General features: G+C 42.1%; 1 protein-coding gene and 1 long non-coding RNA gene across 3 annotated transcripts in view; one reads left to right on the top strand and one right to left on the bottom strand.

Moving 5' to 3' along the window:
- LOC135260087 (uncharacterized) lies at positions 1-15,916 on the top strand. Its single transcript, XR_010331465.1, has 3 exons — positions 1-571; positions 14,151-14,213; positions 15,733-15,916. It is a non-coding gene; the product is annotated as an uncharacterized LOC135260087 (long non-coding RNA).
- Positions 14,492-16,573, bottom strand: part of LOC135260085 (nephronectin-like) — a 30,545-nt gene continuing 28,463 nt past the window's right edge. For both annotated transcript variants that reach the window (XM_064345250.1, XM_064345251.1), the window contains one exon: positions 14,492-16,183. In XM_064345250.1, coding sequence (XP_064201320.1) covers positions 16,073-16,183 — 111 coding nt within the window. In that variant the 3' untranslated portion in view covers positions 14,492-16,072. The remainder of the gene's footprint in view (positions 16,184-16,573) is intronic.

Genomic DNA, 16,573 nt, shown 5'->3' with positions numbered 1-16,573 from the left:
CCGCAGGAACTTCCTGCCATTCCTCAAAGGTCTCGTCTCTGCTTGATTTGAGCAAATCCGTCAAGAAGCAGTTTGAGAGGGAAAAATCATTCACATATTTATTTAAATACGAATCTAAAAATGGAATATATCAGTCTGGCATTCACAGCAACAGAACTCATCAAACCCAAATGTTCACCGCGTGTTTAGAATAGGATTACTTATACAGTTTAATGTCTTACTTGACCTCCAATTAAGGTTGTTAATGGGCAAATCTCCTTTACACAAAAAGAACTCAAACCATATTTATTTCACAGATGATTTCACACCAGCATCAAATGAAGTTAAAATAATAATTATTTATTTTTTTATTTAAAGAGAAGATTAATTGAAATCCAGGATACACAGCAGGCCCTGGGAAACAGAATCGGAAATGGCGGATATACACGGGGAAAGCAGCGAGCGCAGGAAGTGGCAGGAAGAAGCAGATGGCAGCTCTGCTCACTGCGGCGCATTGCAGTCACCGGGTGCTTTGATTTCGGACAGATCCTCGGCGCGATTCGGGGCGTAATTACAGCGCGCGGCTCCTTCCGTAAGTAGCACCCGGCTGCACCCTGCCCTGTAAAACGTGATTATCAAAGCATGTCCGTAGCCTGCGGGAAAGCATTAGCTAGAAATGCAGGTGTGTATTAATAGTATAGATCTCTTAGCAACCCGGTCCCCACACCCTTCTGTCGGGAGTAGAACTGGGGAGAGACTGTTTCTATTTAATCAAATGCGTCCATTTCATGGGCCAAAATGGCGTTGTTATTGCTCTATTTAAACGCACACAACCGACCTTTCTTTCACTAAAGCAATCATGGAGGCATCACTAACTATTCTCCCAATTATACTGTAGTACGCGTTCTGTGAAGCGTCCTCCATAAAGGCATATCCCAAGGACATGCTTTACCTTTTATGAAATGAAACCATGCCAGTAAATAATTTAGCTCTGTCAAAGCAAATTTGACTTTAGTACTGTTGGTACCTCCAGGTTATCGTCGATTGCTGTCTGTTTTAAAAGTGATGATTAACCACAACACAGCCTCAGCATTAGGGGTTGCTTTAATGCTTCCATGTTCTATTAATCAACACTGCCTGGTCTTAAATTAATAATGAATACACCACAGCAAGTTCAGTTATTAAAGCTCAGTTACATACCTGGAAGGTATCGCAGCAACACATCAGCTTTATCAGCTTTAATTGTGTTACTGTCACCCAACCGCCACTAACAATGTCAGCATTATTTATAATATCTAAAGCTCTCTATTTCACTGGTGTTAATTAGCTTTACCTGTAACTTGACTCTTTGAATTTATAAGTTTTATAGAGTATGCAGTTCATGTTAAGTACTATACATTTGTTATGCCTGGACGAGACAGTCTGCAGGTTGGAACTGTTTCATCAAATGTTTCATCAAAAAAAAACCTAATTTCCCATCTTTTTTGTGAGCGGCTTCCCAGCAGTTTTGAGGTTTGCAGACCTCCGTGGAGCAGGCCTTCTGTGATACAGTTTTTTCTGGCAGCTGTCTGATTAACGGTCAGCCATGACTCTGCCCGGCTCGAGCACCCGAGCATGGCATCGCATTCAAAGCAAACTGTCAACTTGAACCTTCACCCAAAAAAAAAACAATAACAAAAAAACACGCGCCTGATCAAAGGGGCATGGGCTGTCTGCTTCTAAACTGTCACGGGCTGGCCGGTGTTTTAAACATTCTCAGGGGTCTAGATTTCTGTTTTGTCTGAGACCTTCAATGCTTTTCTGCCACCCCATCTTTGGGGAGGAATGCCAAGAATTACTAGCAGCAGCGCTGTCTGGGACCGAAGAGAATCCGTTTCTCTTGGCCGTTTGCCATTTTGGATATTTCTCACCAAAATATTCTCATTGTGTGTTGCCACATGAAAGAAAAAGAAAAAGCTTCTGAACCAATGCTGTGCTTCAGCATTGGTGCTGATATTTACTGAACAGCTATTTTCAAAATGAACTACGGTCATCATGCATGAGGAATTATTGTCAATGTGCTCCAGGTTGAATTTGAAGGCCTTTGCACACACGACTTCAAATGCCAGAGTGACGGCTGTTGGCAATAAAACAGGCACTTTACAGGCTTGCAGTCTGTCATTGTTTGTTCTTGAAGTGATGAGAGATTGCATGTAAATTTTGGTACAAGGATATAAATATAGTTTCCATAGCTTACATAGTTTTTGGTTTGGCATCGGTTAAACCACCGATTAAAGCTTAGTTTCAACTTGATGCAGAGGTTTCATTGACACTGCGGTCTCCCATGGAGCTTGGCAATAATCCATCACTGAATAGAAAATACAAAAGTATGAATATATAAAATATATATCAACATGTACTGTAGTGTTTTTTGATGAATCTGAAGATCTCAATGTTGGAACTCACACACAGTGAGGAAACTGATGAGAATGGAATAAAAATAAAAAGACCTCTAGTTGCAAATCCATTCTGCTGATTGATACTGTTTTTGGAAAGCCTGCACCCACAGTGGGTGTGTAATTATAATCAATGTGTGCGACACGGTTTCTGATTATTTCCTGTTTCAGTAAAGAAGGGCCACTCGGCCCAGCCTGGTCTTCTGAACAAGCTCTGCATGAAGTCTCATGTACCCTGGAAGATGCATAAATATTTCTCTAAATTGCCCTGGCTTAAAATAAAGACATTTGCGTCTTATCGGTAATTCTTGTGCAAAGCTCTTTTTGGAACAGGAAATAGTCAGTGTGCTTTGTTTAATTGACGCATGCTTTAATGTTAGAAGATGAAACATTCTTTGGAGGTCAGGGAAATGCTAGTGGTAATTGTTTAAAGAGAGCTACAGCTCGGTTAATCGCCGGATTAGCAAAAAGAAGGACTTGCAAAGACCAGCCATGACTAAATCCGCAAAAAAATAGCAGTCTCCTGGTAGGAAAAAAAAGGAAGAAAGCTCATTGGAGGCGTCAGCTATAAGGATTGTGCTGAATGTTTAGACCGATGTAATCCTCTCAAAGATGATAGCGTGATGTACGTTGTTATTAAAAGCAAATTAAATAGGTAGTTGCAGATGGGAAAATGGTGGCATCAGAGGGACCCCCTTGCACGCAGACTGTAAGAGGAAGGGATGGTTGATTTGTATTCACTTTGATGAGGATCTTTGTCTCTCTAGTCTAGCCAGCTTGTTTGTTTTCCGTAGTGTTTCCATAGGTAATTAATCCCTCCATTTAAGTACTGTACTCTGTACAGAGAGATCCTCATTATATCAGCTTACATAAATGCTAAATCTACTAATGTAAAGTAATAAAAAAAACAGCACTTTTGCTCACAACACATTACTTTTTTTATATCTCGCGAATCATTCATCTGCAGTCGGGAAAATGACGTTAATAACGTGCTAATTTTCCTCTGGCAGCATTTGACTGCTTTTCAACGGAGACTTTTAGTGCTGTTTCTGTCCTAACTGCACTCCAGCCTCGTCCCCTCTGTCTGTCAGTTTGGAATTCGAAAAGCACATCAGGGGGAACATTTCACAGGCCCTTCTTAGCGCTAATCCCAGATTAAATCCCGCATTTGACAAGGTAATTGAACGACTTTAGCCGTAGACCTGTGCTTATCAGGACATGTGACACCTCCACTGAGGAGTGAAAGGACACATTTTTATGATCGTAAAAATTATTGGTTAAAACCTGGTGGTAAAAAGTTTTAACCGTTGTTTGTTGTTCGTATTATGGTCTCAATGAGCTTAGTTGTAACTTTTTTTGGATTTTTATTTTTTTTAGAAATGTGAATATTTGAACGGACATCAAGCAATCTGCTGTCTACTCCCTTTAATTGCGACTGAATTCACAGTCCGGCTGCATATGCAAATGTGCTGAGAGGCTCATGCCAAAGAAGGCCTTTAATAACAGTCGCCATGCCTAACTGAGAATTAATCACCAGCGTCCAGCGGCAATTACAGCAACCGGAAAACATTCTTTTTTTTTGCTGTGTATTTGAACCAGTACAAAATGGACCCTACAGTGCGCTGCAGCATTACAGCTCTGATCCAGATGAGCTCCTTTTTTGGAAAACAAATGCTGCAGGGCATTTTCTTTCTTTTCATTCGTTTTTCCTCACTGTCAGATATTTTAATGGCAGCCGTGGGTTGCCTTGTACGAGGGTATAAATTAGTTTCTGCTTTCATTTTTTTCTCTCCTCCCATTTAGAGCATACACTTACTATTCTCAAATCCGTAAACACTGGAAAGGCTTTGGGTATCTTTAAAAAAATATGTTTGGATTTTTTTTTTATAGCTTTGGTAGTGGGGGAGTGCAGAGCACACAGATAATGTGAACCTTGTGTCGGTGTTTACGTTTAAAATCAGCAAAGACAGCAAGCTTATACGGAGCCAGTGGTGGTTGTTTGTTATGACTTTGGTTGGCCCAATGTTAGCAAGTGAAGTTGGGTCAAATGGGTTCTGCAGTTGCTATCTACAGCAAAAGTTACATAAGTTACTCTGGATAAGGATGTATATTCTTCATCTTCAATCAAAATCTTGGATTTTGGGAATCTCATTATTTCCAGTACAAAAATAACAATGGCACACAAATTCTTTCCATGATTAACATGAAGGAGAGAAAAAGAAACACTCAAAAGAGTATTTAAAGTTATTTATGATTCTTCAAGTAATTGCAGACTTTTCTATTTGGCAGGTTTTTTGTTACTTGAATGGGGTAAATTAGCCAAAGTCAATTTCCCTAATTTAGGCGTGCGTGTGTGAAATGTTTTATGCTATTTTCATTTCTATTGCATGCTGGGGAACTTTATTCTTTTTTTTTGTTTTGTAATGGCAAAGTGGAAATTCACTGTCTAGAAACATTGCTAACTTCTGCATAAGCCTGACGATACTCCAGTGGCCTCTCTCTCATGTTTAACCCCATGTAATGCCCCAGGTCAGGAAATTTTAACCCCCCCCCCCCCCAGTTTGCAACCGCAAATTCCCCCCCCACCCCCATCCATCGATGATAACAGTCTGAACGCCTGCATCGGGTTTGAGATTGCAGATCTCCACCCATCCGCGGTCCAGTATTGTGCTCCCAAACATCCCCTTCTGTTTCTTGCTCTCTTTCCAAATCAATTTAGAAAATCCCATCAAGTCTGAAAATCTCGACTGTTTTCCCAGGCAAACCTGTCGGAGTACACTCACAAATACTTGACCACAGTAAAACAGTTTAAGGCTGGACTAACTGCCGCTTTGTCACAAGCTGAAAATAAATGTATAGAGAATAGAGGTGTGACCCCTTTCCATATCCTGAGAGTGCTAACAATGTTTTCCAGCAAACCTAGCAGCACAACAACAAAAAAATAACACACCATATGTCTCCATCACATCTGAATATTCAAAAAAAAATAAAAGTAATTCTTTCTGGTGTACTCTTCGGCATGGGAAACAGATTGTCAGGTATCTGTAAAATGCATTGAGGAACGCATGCGACACATTAAAAAAAAACTGATAAATAAAAATGCAACATTTTATGGTGTGCTTGCATGCATAGCGTACACTAGCATTCTGAACAGCATCATGTAAGTGTAGAACTCTATTATCCCCATGCTGTCAATGAGCCAAGCTGGCCCACCACCCACTGCTTTTTTGTTGTAGTGCTTTTCACAGAGCAACTCAACATGTTAAAATGTTGGTCTTTGTAGTGAGCCCCTCTCCTCCTTTCATTTCAGTTGTGTGATCCAATCTTAAAATTCTGTCTCCGAGTGCAAACCACACACTTATAGGCTACCTGTAGTTTATTCTTACAGGAGTTAACCAGCAGTAGGCCTGCTGAGTCTCTCTGCGTGATTCCTCCTGTCTTTTTGAAACCAAGCGCTTGTCTGAAGTGAGATTTTCACAGAAATGTTCAGCTTTTTCATTAAAAAAAAAAAAAGTAGTTCTATTCGCTCTACTGAAAATTAAGCGAGCGTGTGACATCTTTTAGACTAGAATGGTTAGGTTTCCATCGTGTATGGTACTGTAGGACCAAATGTACTCTGTTAAGAGTTGAATTAACACTGGACATTCTACATGCCCTCGTGTGCGTTCTGTGAGCTCGTTGTGTGACCCTCCGAAGCACTGGAGATTAGCACGCACTGAACCCCAACCCCGCCCCCATGCCCCCCCCCCCACCATGCCGCACCACGGCTCTGTTTGCCCAACAATGCAGAGGTCACGCTTCCTCCGCTTCATCTCCCCTCGCTCCGGCGTCCTGCTCGGTGTGGGGTCCTGAACCGCGCGCCAACATCAGCAGGGTTTAAGGAACAGGAACAGTGGAAAAAAAATCACATTACCCTCAGATCACAAGGCTGAGCCCTCAAACAGAGCCAGCCCCCCACAGCCCTCTCTCTTTGATAAAGAGCTGTCATCTCAGATGGGCTCTCAGCCTCGCGTAAAGTTTAGCGACGCCACTGTAAGTCATCTTATTTTTCCCTTTCAGAACCTGTGACAATTAAACATTAAAAGCTAACAAGCACAATTAAAGGTTGGGCAACAGCGTGGGCTTATAACCTACGAAGGTTGCCGGCTCAATTCCCAGAACGGACAAAGCAGTTGTACCCTTGAGCACGTTGTTTAACCTGAATTGCATCAGTGATGCATTCAGCTGCAGTATACCTGGATAAGCTGTGTGCTGTCACTCTGGATAAGAGGGTCTGTTGAGTGCCACTAATATAAGGGTGGGTTTACAATGAGATATGAATGCAAATGTCACTTATGTCAGTTCCTTTTCTTAGTCAATGTATAATTTAACTTTAACAGACTTTAAGCTTAGGCTCTTGCGGACGTAAATCTTTATTCGAATTCTAACAGAGCAACATTTATCATCAACTACTTCAGCTATGATGTTTCCTTGAACCAGTTGCAAAAGCAAGGACGGCTGCAAAACTCTAATACAATCCAGATCCACAAACTGAACATATCCAGATATAGCCACTTCAAAAAGCTGCTTGAAGAGAGCAACACTAAGGACTTGGCGTTAATTAAGTCAAGCACCGCAGTTTACAGCTTTATTTCAGGGTTGGTTTTTCACCCTCGCTGCAGGAAGCAGCTCGTCATCGTCACAGGCCACAGAGAACGCCAAATCAACCACACCGGCAGACTCCCTCCATCTCCATATGAGCAGCACTTACTCCCCAACAGAATTATTACATATTACCGTGCGGTAGTTCTCTGTCATATTTTTCATTTTTCATATCGAGGGAAATTGCATCTCAGAAATTAGGGATGGGGAGAGAAAAGTCTGCAATATGAAGTCTTGGGAATGAATTACAGATTTGTAGTGTTTCTTGAAATCTAAATTTATAAGAGCACAGGGGATTTAGTGGAAGGGAGCATCTATCAGACACAAGAAAGTCCCGGAAAGTCCCACAGCCTGGTCTGACACGTTGTTTGGAGTTTGAGTGATGGGGATATTGAGGTCAGGACTCAGATTAATCTCTGTGACAGCACTCACAGGCTACCTGCTGACATCGTGTGCGTGCCGCGGCCAACCCTGTCCATCATCTTTCATAACCGGCACTTTGGCCAAATTATAGCTTCAGGTTTTTTTATTTAATTTTTTATTCTTTTGTGTCAGCCTTAGCTGCAGTCATTGGATTTTATCCCTATCCAAATTATACCATTGTATTACTCTTAAATATATTACTATTGTGGAAAGAATATGAAAAATGAATCATATATCCATACATCCATTATCTATACCCGCTTATTCCTGGTCAGGGTCGTGGGAGCTGCTGGAGGCAGGAATACATCCTGGATAGTCTGCCAGTCCATTGCAGGGCACACACACACCATTCACACTCATTCTTAGTGGCAATTTAGACTCTCATATTCAGCATGTCTTTGGACGATGGGAGGAAACTGGAGGAAACCCGTGTGGACACAGGAGAACTTCCCAGCTGGGATTCAAACCAATGACCTTGCTGTAGGCAGAGGAAGCCCTTTCATACACATCTACAGAGAACAAGCCACAGGTGCCCAGAAAGCCAAGAGGGCTCTCTAAAGCCATGAACACTGCTGTCCCTGCCAACGTTGACCGAATCCCTCCCATAAACCCCTGGGGCGATGCGAGGCCAATAGCACGCCGTGTCCGCAGAGGTGCGGGCCACAGTCAGCCCTGGTGCGGGCTGAATTCGGTCAGATCCCGCGGCGCTCCCCCATGTGCCACGACTGGTGCGAAATCCTGGATTTCGTTTCATGGGTTTTTTTCCCCCCCGTACCCTGATTGCAACAGATAGCATAGCCCCTCTCTCTCATTTATGTGCAATGAATGGGAGATGAGGGGAGGTTATTTCTCCCTGGAGTGTTTTTTTATTTTTATTTTTTTTTTTACCACCACAATCATCATTCCAAAGCATTGAACAAGCAGCTGCATTTCTGAGTGCATTGTGCTGGAGTGGAATTTTGGTGGAAACTCGATGTAATCCATCTCAATTTGTTACCGCATGCCCCCAGTGCCCAAGAGCGCGCAGTGACGCTATTACAAAGAGGCCAGCGCACTGCTAAAGTGGAGCAGTTCCAGGCATTCTGCTCACAGTTGTGTAAAATACTGCTCAGTATTGCCAGGCTCCAAATGCAATTTACTGCGAGCCACGGAGAGGGAGCAGTACATTATGTCACTTCGCATGAGGTTTCGGAATATACCGTGAATGCATTAGTCTGCGTGCCTTTTAAAAACAAAGGAGAATACTTTGAATATTAAAAGCCAGATTCAAGATGGGATTAAAAGTTGCACATCCACACGACAAAATATGTCATCGAGAATGAGCTTGAGCGTAAAGCTCACAGCCAAGTGTGCAAATGCTAAATCTGCTCTCTGAAGCAGGAAGTGTTTTCCTGCTGCAGACTAGATTTAAAAATGTGCAGTAAAGATACCCTCAAACGCCTGCTCCTCTTCTCCTGCTACCTGTTGCTGTGTCAATGAAAAGGAGCTCACGCGTTGTGTGTGCATGCGGAACTGTGTTTTTATTTATTTATCTTAATTATTTCACCCTTTTATTATAATCCCCATTTTACTTTCTTTCCCGTAGTTTAGGATGCTTAATTTTATTTGCAGTCCTGTCCCTGGGTGCCTGTTAATTTGGGAAAACGCAAACAAGCGCTCTCTTTTCCTCTGAGCTGGGTGGTGTTAGTTTGCCTCACAGAAGGAAGGTTCTGGGTTCAAATCCCGGCCAGGGCTTGTCTGTGTGGCGTTTGTTCTCCACGTGTCCACGTGGATTTCCTATGTTTTTAGCAGGATGGCTGTGGACAGAAGTTACTATGGGATGTTCCTCGGTTCAATTGTCATACTGGAAGATCGCTCCGAGCATAGCAACAGAATGGCAGTTTGATTTTGGGTCAAGGACGACAATGCAGAAAAAGAAGAGCTTTCTAGGGTATGAATGCTCAGGTTGTTGTGCTATCTTTTGTTGTGAAAGAACCTTTTCTTTGAGACCCTCATGCCAGTCGATAATTTCATTGAGAAAGGTATCGACTGAAGAACAAATAAGTTCCAGTTGCAAGGTATCCCAATGACTGTTCAGCAGTCCTCAGTGAACGAAACTGACATTTACAGAAAAGGCATTTGCAACGTTATCCGATTAAAAATGTAAAATGAATAGGACTGATTTTTTAAAAAGATTTTAAAAATCAGGATGTAGTAAATAAAGCAGGCCAAAAATAAAGCGGTGCTTCTGTAAAGCAGAGCTGATTAGCTTAATTAGCTGATTACACGTAATTAGCTTCCAGCATATTGTATCATTGCGTATTCCAAAGAAAGACAGTACTTGCTGAAGGCTATAAACGCAAGATCTAAAGATGATTTATTTTGATATGTTATAAAAAGTGTAGCTTTTTGAAACAAAAAAAGAACATCAAACATCACCTCCCTTATCTGCGTATATATTTTAAAATTCCCTGCAGTGTGTCAAAAGATGTCAAGATTAATTTGGTTTATTGGTCTTCAGGGCAAAATAAAATATGCCTTTCCCCTTCTTAAGTGCTGCGAATTAAAAAACAGAACTTGCATTCGTGTTTGTTAAACATTACTGAAAACCTTAGGCTGCCGTGTTGTCATAAGGGGTTATTTTACCAGAACTCACTGTTCTGGAACTCACGGCTGAATCCTGTCAGAATAGAAGTATTTATGGGCTTATTTTATCCTCCCTGTACTCAGTGAGTGTCCTGCCTGCGTTCAGCACTCTTTGCTGTCCTCGATACCAGGTCCCGTTTCATCAGGTTTTGGTCACCTTCGGGCTGAATAAATAAGCTGGATGAGTTTGCCCACCTGTATAAGCCAAACAAGCGCTAATGAGCCGCGGAGCTTTTCAGAGCACCATCAAGCCAACTCAACAGCTGCTCGCTTCTGTCAAGAAAAACAGCCAGATTGCATTCGAATGGGAAGTCAGACATCCCACTGTAGCTGCATGACTTTGGCGCACAGCAGTGTTTTCAGGTGAGAGACAATGCACTGAATGGCAAAGCGGAATGAAAAAAGGTTTGAAAATCTAATTTAAAAAAAAGTTCAGGGGAAACTAAAAAGATAACTGGTTGTCTTGAGTTTGTAAGAATACCGTTGCTTTTCTTGCCATTATAGGGCCTTGTTTGGAGTCCATACAGTATAGTAAATGCACAAGAATAGGTTGTGCATGTCCTTATCAAATGTGCAAGTTTCATGCCCTGGTGGTGGTGGTGGTGGTGGACAGCGCAGCAGTGCCGCAGAAAATGTATAGAAATTACTGGCAAGTGTAGTGAGGGATGCCTCTGGTTATGGTCATATCAAATCTTTTGTCCTTCCCCTTTAAAAAAACACCACACAAATGCTATGCTTGACCGGCAGTTGGAAACACAGCAAACGTGTTAGCACCCTGTCACAGCATAAATGACTTTCCGAAACTCAGTCACTCCACGGTCTTGTGGTTGTAGGAGTCTCGTGAGGGTTCGGTCCGTTCCTCCTCTCTGCGAGTGTGAGAAGGGACGTGATTAGTCCGCACACTGTCATGTTCTCACAGCTGTGTGTCGTCTTGTTTCGCTTCACGGCCTCTGTAGACACACGCAGGGCTAAATGTAGCCTCTAATTGAGAGTGGCCTGCCTGACTTCTGTCTCATAACTCCTTTTATACAAACACGGGAATGACGGGGGGGGGGTTGAAAATTTGGCTTTCGGCGCGGCGAAAATCATGTTTTACTAGGTTCCTGGCAAAACACTCTCCCCCCCTTCCTGAATGCAGGGACGTTCCTCGAAATTCACCGGACTACAGTCTCAGAGTGAGAGAGGAAGGGAATGGAACACATGTTCCTGTGAGGAAAAATGGACAGATGAAACACACCTGATGCTGTGAGGACTCGGGCAGGATATGACCTGCGGTCCTCAAAGGTCCTCACTGCAGCGCAGCGTGTAGACATCCCTGTAGGATAACCTCATCTCTGAATCTCACGGTGGCTTTGATGGAAACAGTGTAAACATTATCCTCGTCTTTCATCTGGTCTCCCTGGGGTTATTAATTGACCATGACCTAGAATGAAACGACACCCTCCTACACTAATGACTTACAAATAAAGTCACGTGTTCATTTGTTTTCACTGCAAACATAATTTTACATGCTCAGCTATCACCAGTATTAGCTTGATCATACTGGAAACGGTACATAGGAATAACTGACAAAGAGGAAGTGGCTATCACCATGGTTGTATCCAGACCGAGTGGTCTGTGATGTTTGCACAGATAGACAGTAATCAGAGAACTAAATGGTCCTGGATGCTATAAATGGCACATAGCTGTACAGAAACCTGTTCTTTCAAACACAACATTGGAGCGCTTCATGGGACTTAACCCAACGATGCCGTGTAAAGATGTCAGTTATCTCTCATCTGATTTGATCGTTTCGTGACCGCCTCAGAACGATAACCGTAACGTGAAATGCGCAACGACGCTACGTAAATTCCCATACTAACTGAGCGCGGTTAAAACGAACGCGTTATTTTTTTTTTGTAAAGTATATATCCCCACGATTACCCCTAATTGCTCTGGCGAATGAGAGGCATCAATTGTAAAGCGCTTTGGATAAAAGCGCTATATAAATGCAGTCCATTTACCATATCCGGGGCGTGGGATTGGGCGGGATAACCGTACGACCGGATTGGCTCTCCCATGCGCTGTCAGAGGTGATAGACAGGGTAATAAAGTGCCGAGTCTTCCCACGAGAGATTTACTCTGTCGGCCATATTGTTCTGGAGTGACTCGGTGTGAAATACACAATCAGGGCCGTAAATATTCTCAGAGTCCACGAGGGTAATTTACACAACTGTCGATGCCCTGGAGACGCCAGAGACCAGTAGCCTGTTACCATGGCATGCGCTGTTTTTTGTGTTAGTGAATTTATGGCGGCACACCGAAGCCACGCTCATCTTTTGCTCTTCTCTAGGAATGGTTATAGACTCTTCTGCACAGGACACCTCAAGCTGAGAGTGCCTCATACGCTCAGTGGAAATGTTACCTTCGCTTTAGTCTTGCAGTACAGATAGAAACGCTGGTAATGTCAGGACAGTACGCAATAGTTCCGATATTTTATTTCCCAATGTGAAGCAGTTGAGTCAAGCAAAAAATCAAAAATCAAGCTGATTTTCGCTGTGTGAGCAAAAAATGAAAATACTCATTTTACCCGGAGCGGTTTCATCTCTTTCGCCTACGGCAAAAAAAAAGAAAGAATGAAAAAAAACTTTGAACCAAAGATCTGTGATGTATTCCCAACCTTCATTATAAGCCCAGCTGGGGAAAATAGCCCTCAGTCTCTGGGTCTCCGCTGCTCCGCTTTGGGTGATGCTTTGAAAAATGGCCTAATTTGGAGAACACAAGAGCGCTGCAGGTCTGTTTGCGAAACAGTGCACTGCTCCCCGCGTGGGGTTTGTGTATGTGTTTGACTTTTATGCAAGGAAATGTAACTTTATTCCTCCAGGCTTCTCTCCATTGCAGTGCTCTATGAATGCAAATATCATCAGGGGAGTTCAGTGCCGATGAAGTCCTGAGCTGCTTTAGATTTTCAAAATGAGTGTGGGTGTATGAAAGCAGTGTTTAGTGTGTACCTGCCTGTGCGTGCGGTCAGAATGTACCAGGTGGTACTGGTGGAAATTGGAAACTCCAGGCGTCAGAAGGTAAAAGTCCACGTCCAAGTGTTCCTTCCACCCATGAACCCTGGCAGCTGATTTCACAAATGTCGTCACAGGAAGAAACAGGTGGGGCTAGCTCAGCTCACATGACTTTTTATTTTTATTGACAAATTTAGATTTAGAGAAAACGCCATTGGTGAACGTTCTGTAAACAAGTAAAGCTGATTGGTTTTTAGCCCTCCCAGATAAATCCCATGAAGAAATTAAAACGGAAATGCAGTAATAAATGTCTTCCATAGCTTTCTGGTAGTAGTGTTGCAGTGTGATTCAGAGTATACATGGCTACTAAAAACAAGGGGATAAAATCACTGAGGAACCCATTAAAGTTACAGCTCTACTAGAATAAAAATAAAAATAAAAAAAGACCTTGAAAGTGATGACAGGTCATTGATTCAGTTGCAGTCACCTGAAGATAAACGAAGCATCAGCCTCGGCCAGTATTGATGTGTGAGTTCCATCACCCCGTCGCTTAAAACCTCCATTCAAAGAAATACTGGAAATTGCAGTTAATACACCTCGTGCCTGTGAAAATAAAAATGTGTTTGACGCCAAGTCAACATCTTTAGTTGAGCTCTGGGACGTTCGATATTGCGCTGTTGCATATTTACCCACTCTCAGACATTCAGTGTCCCTTTTGTTCCCGCTGAGTTTATTCACTGTGAACACAGCTGGATAATTACACTCCTTCAATTTACAATTATTACAAAAATGAATTATGATCGATATCACTGACTTTACACAATTTACTCTTCTGCTTCTTTTTAGAGAAGGAATGGATGTTTGCACAGATCTACAGACACACAATGGCTGATCCAGCCAACTGTTGCGAAATGTAGAGACATTATTAGTATGATTAATAGTTAAATTCAAGGCCTCGGTGTTAAGCCATATGAATTATGGTAATTTAGCGTTTATAGAAATAAAAATGTCTTGCATTTCATCTAACCCGGTTATTTTCATCTTTTATTTTCAGATCTGGCGTAATTGACGATGCTGATTGTTAATTATAGCCCTGAAGTAAATTTACACGGCGGGGGTAAGTGGGGTCCTATGCACTGGCTTACTCTATCTGCCTCAGTTAAGCTCTCTTACCATAGTCACATATACTAGCAAATGCTAAAACACAAACCATTTCTGCTCAGGGAAAGTAAGAACTGAGAACAGATTTCTACACGTTTCAGCCAACTCCATGTCCACCTTAAATAATAAAAATCAACTGGTTTCTTATCAGAATTTTACACATAACTGCCTTGTACCATACATTTAACTTTATATCACCACAGAAGTGTTAGAATACAGCACGTACACACATGGTTTCCAGTAATACACTTTATGGTATACATAATGAAAATAATCCATCAACATCGTCATCATAATCATCATCATCAACAAACAGCACCATTAAGACCACAGCACATAGCACATTGGTTATTCCACAATGGCAATGCTCATTCAGCCATTTTCGTCACCTGTCCGAATTAGACATTGATTGAAAACTTAATGAACTAAAAAATAAGGTATAGGTGATGACAGGTTGAGAAGGAAAAAAAAAAAATAATGGCAGCATATCACATCTCAAAAGGTGTCATAGCTCACCTCTGCAGTGTTTTAAGCGTGTGAAACTACTTCAGTGTGCTGAAAATGTCCGGAAAAGTGAAATACTATGTGCCTCAGGAGCGAAAATGTATAATGTGGTCTGAGTGGAGATTTGAATGTATTTATTTATTTATTTATTCAGAGGATGAGGAGAAAACAGTGCCTGCTGATCTGCACAAAAGAAAACTAAGACAGTTGGAGAAGATGTAATATTACTGAGATGTAATATTACACCTACACTATAATAACTCTGTGACATTATACCTATAGGCAACTGGGTAGTGAACAATGTCCTAGATTTGTGTGTGTGTTCACCATACTGATTTTCCACTGGTAAAAGCAGGCATGGGTTTGTGCAATAGAAAAATAAAGCGAAAAATCAAGGCTCACGGATAAGATACTTTTGTTTACTTTCAAATAAATAGACATTTAAATACAAAACAAACTGGGTCCTGAACTGCATCCTAAATAGTAAAAAATAAATAATCTTTTATAAAAGGATAATTAAGTTGGCTGCGTTAGTCAATAATAACTTGATAAACAGGTTTTACGTACTTATGGCTTAGACGGCATTTATTGTATATTATTACTTAATGCCTGTGCTACTTATTTAGAATATTTAAATCCATAAATTCATTTTTACATTTTTTTAGATATGGTTCCACAAAGGGACTCTTAAAATTAAGCATTTCCAAACCGGTGTCTAAACTGATTGGAGGGCTGAGCATGACATCATCACAGATACGCCCTTTTAACCCTTTAAGGTGTAAGACCACAAAAATGCAATTAGAATGTTCTTAACTGAGCATTCTAACGCCGATGTGACAATCACTGCTGTTAACTGAAAGAAATGGGGTTCTGGAACACTGACTGTGAATTTTGAAAAAAGAAAACAAAAACATTCCAAAAAACCTACTGTTCAAAGGGGTAGTAATGTAACAAGATTTTTTTTTTGTGAGGTGAAAAAGCACAGAGCCAGAGCATCCCCACGATGCCAGCGAGAAAGTCAGCGGTTCTGCGTGCCTGAAAGGAGGCCTCCTGACTGCGTGAGCGAGCGCGCTTAGCGCTCCACGCCAGGAATGCGATGCTCTGCGCAGGGACGGCATGCACAGGAAACGGATGAGAAGAACCGAACGGGGGGGGGAAGAAAGACTGCTGGAACACCTTGCCTGCGTTCAAAGTCACGCTCTTCTTCAGAGTTCCTTCCCCAGACTTTTTTCGCTGGCCTTTCAGGACTCTTCTGGAGAGGGGAGGGGAGGCGGGTGCATCCGACTGCTCGAACGTCTCCCGGCCGCTCTGTTAAAGTCTCCTCAGATTGTGCTCCTCAGAGCAGGAGCCTTTCATCAGACTGAGGTCATCCACCAACATCTCTCCACTGCGACCTTTTCTGCGCTCGCCCTTCAAGATCACCTGAAGACAACACCGTGCACATCGCTGAGCCCTTCCCCCTCTGAACCACAAGAGACAAGATAAATCACAGAAACACACTGGGCCTCATGCACAAAACTTTCCTTCAATTATTCTTACTTTTTCTTGTTGTTTGCTATGAGAAAATAATATGGGATTCGTGACACATGCGCAGACCTTTGTTTTTTTGCATAACCCAAGGTGTATGAGATAATAAATGCCGACTGTTTAAAACTTTTATGAGCAACTCTGTTCATGTGATTAATGTAGCATAAGGAAACAGCCATGACCAAATACAGATAAGAAAAAAATGATGAATGCCGAAATGTTCATGGAAACGTCCCATTGGCTTGGGAAGACAAGACCAACTCAGAATATCATGTTTAGCAGGAC

The sequence above is a fragment of the Anguilla rostrata genome, chromosome 7 (genome assembly GCF_018555375.3).
Source record: "Anguilla rostrata isolate EN2019 chromosome 7, ASM1855537v3, whole genome shotgun sequence".
NCBI lineage: Eukaryota > Metazoa > Chordata > Actinopteri > Anguilliformes > Anguillidae > Anguilla > Anguilla rostrata.
This window is presented reverse-complemented; position numbering and strand designations above follow the sequence as displayed.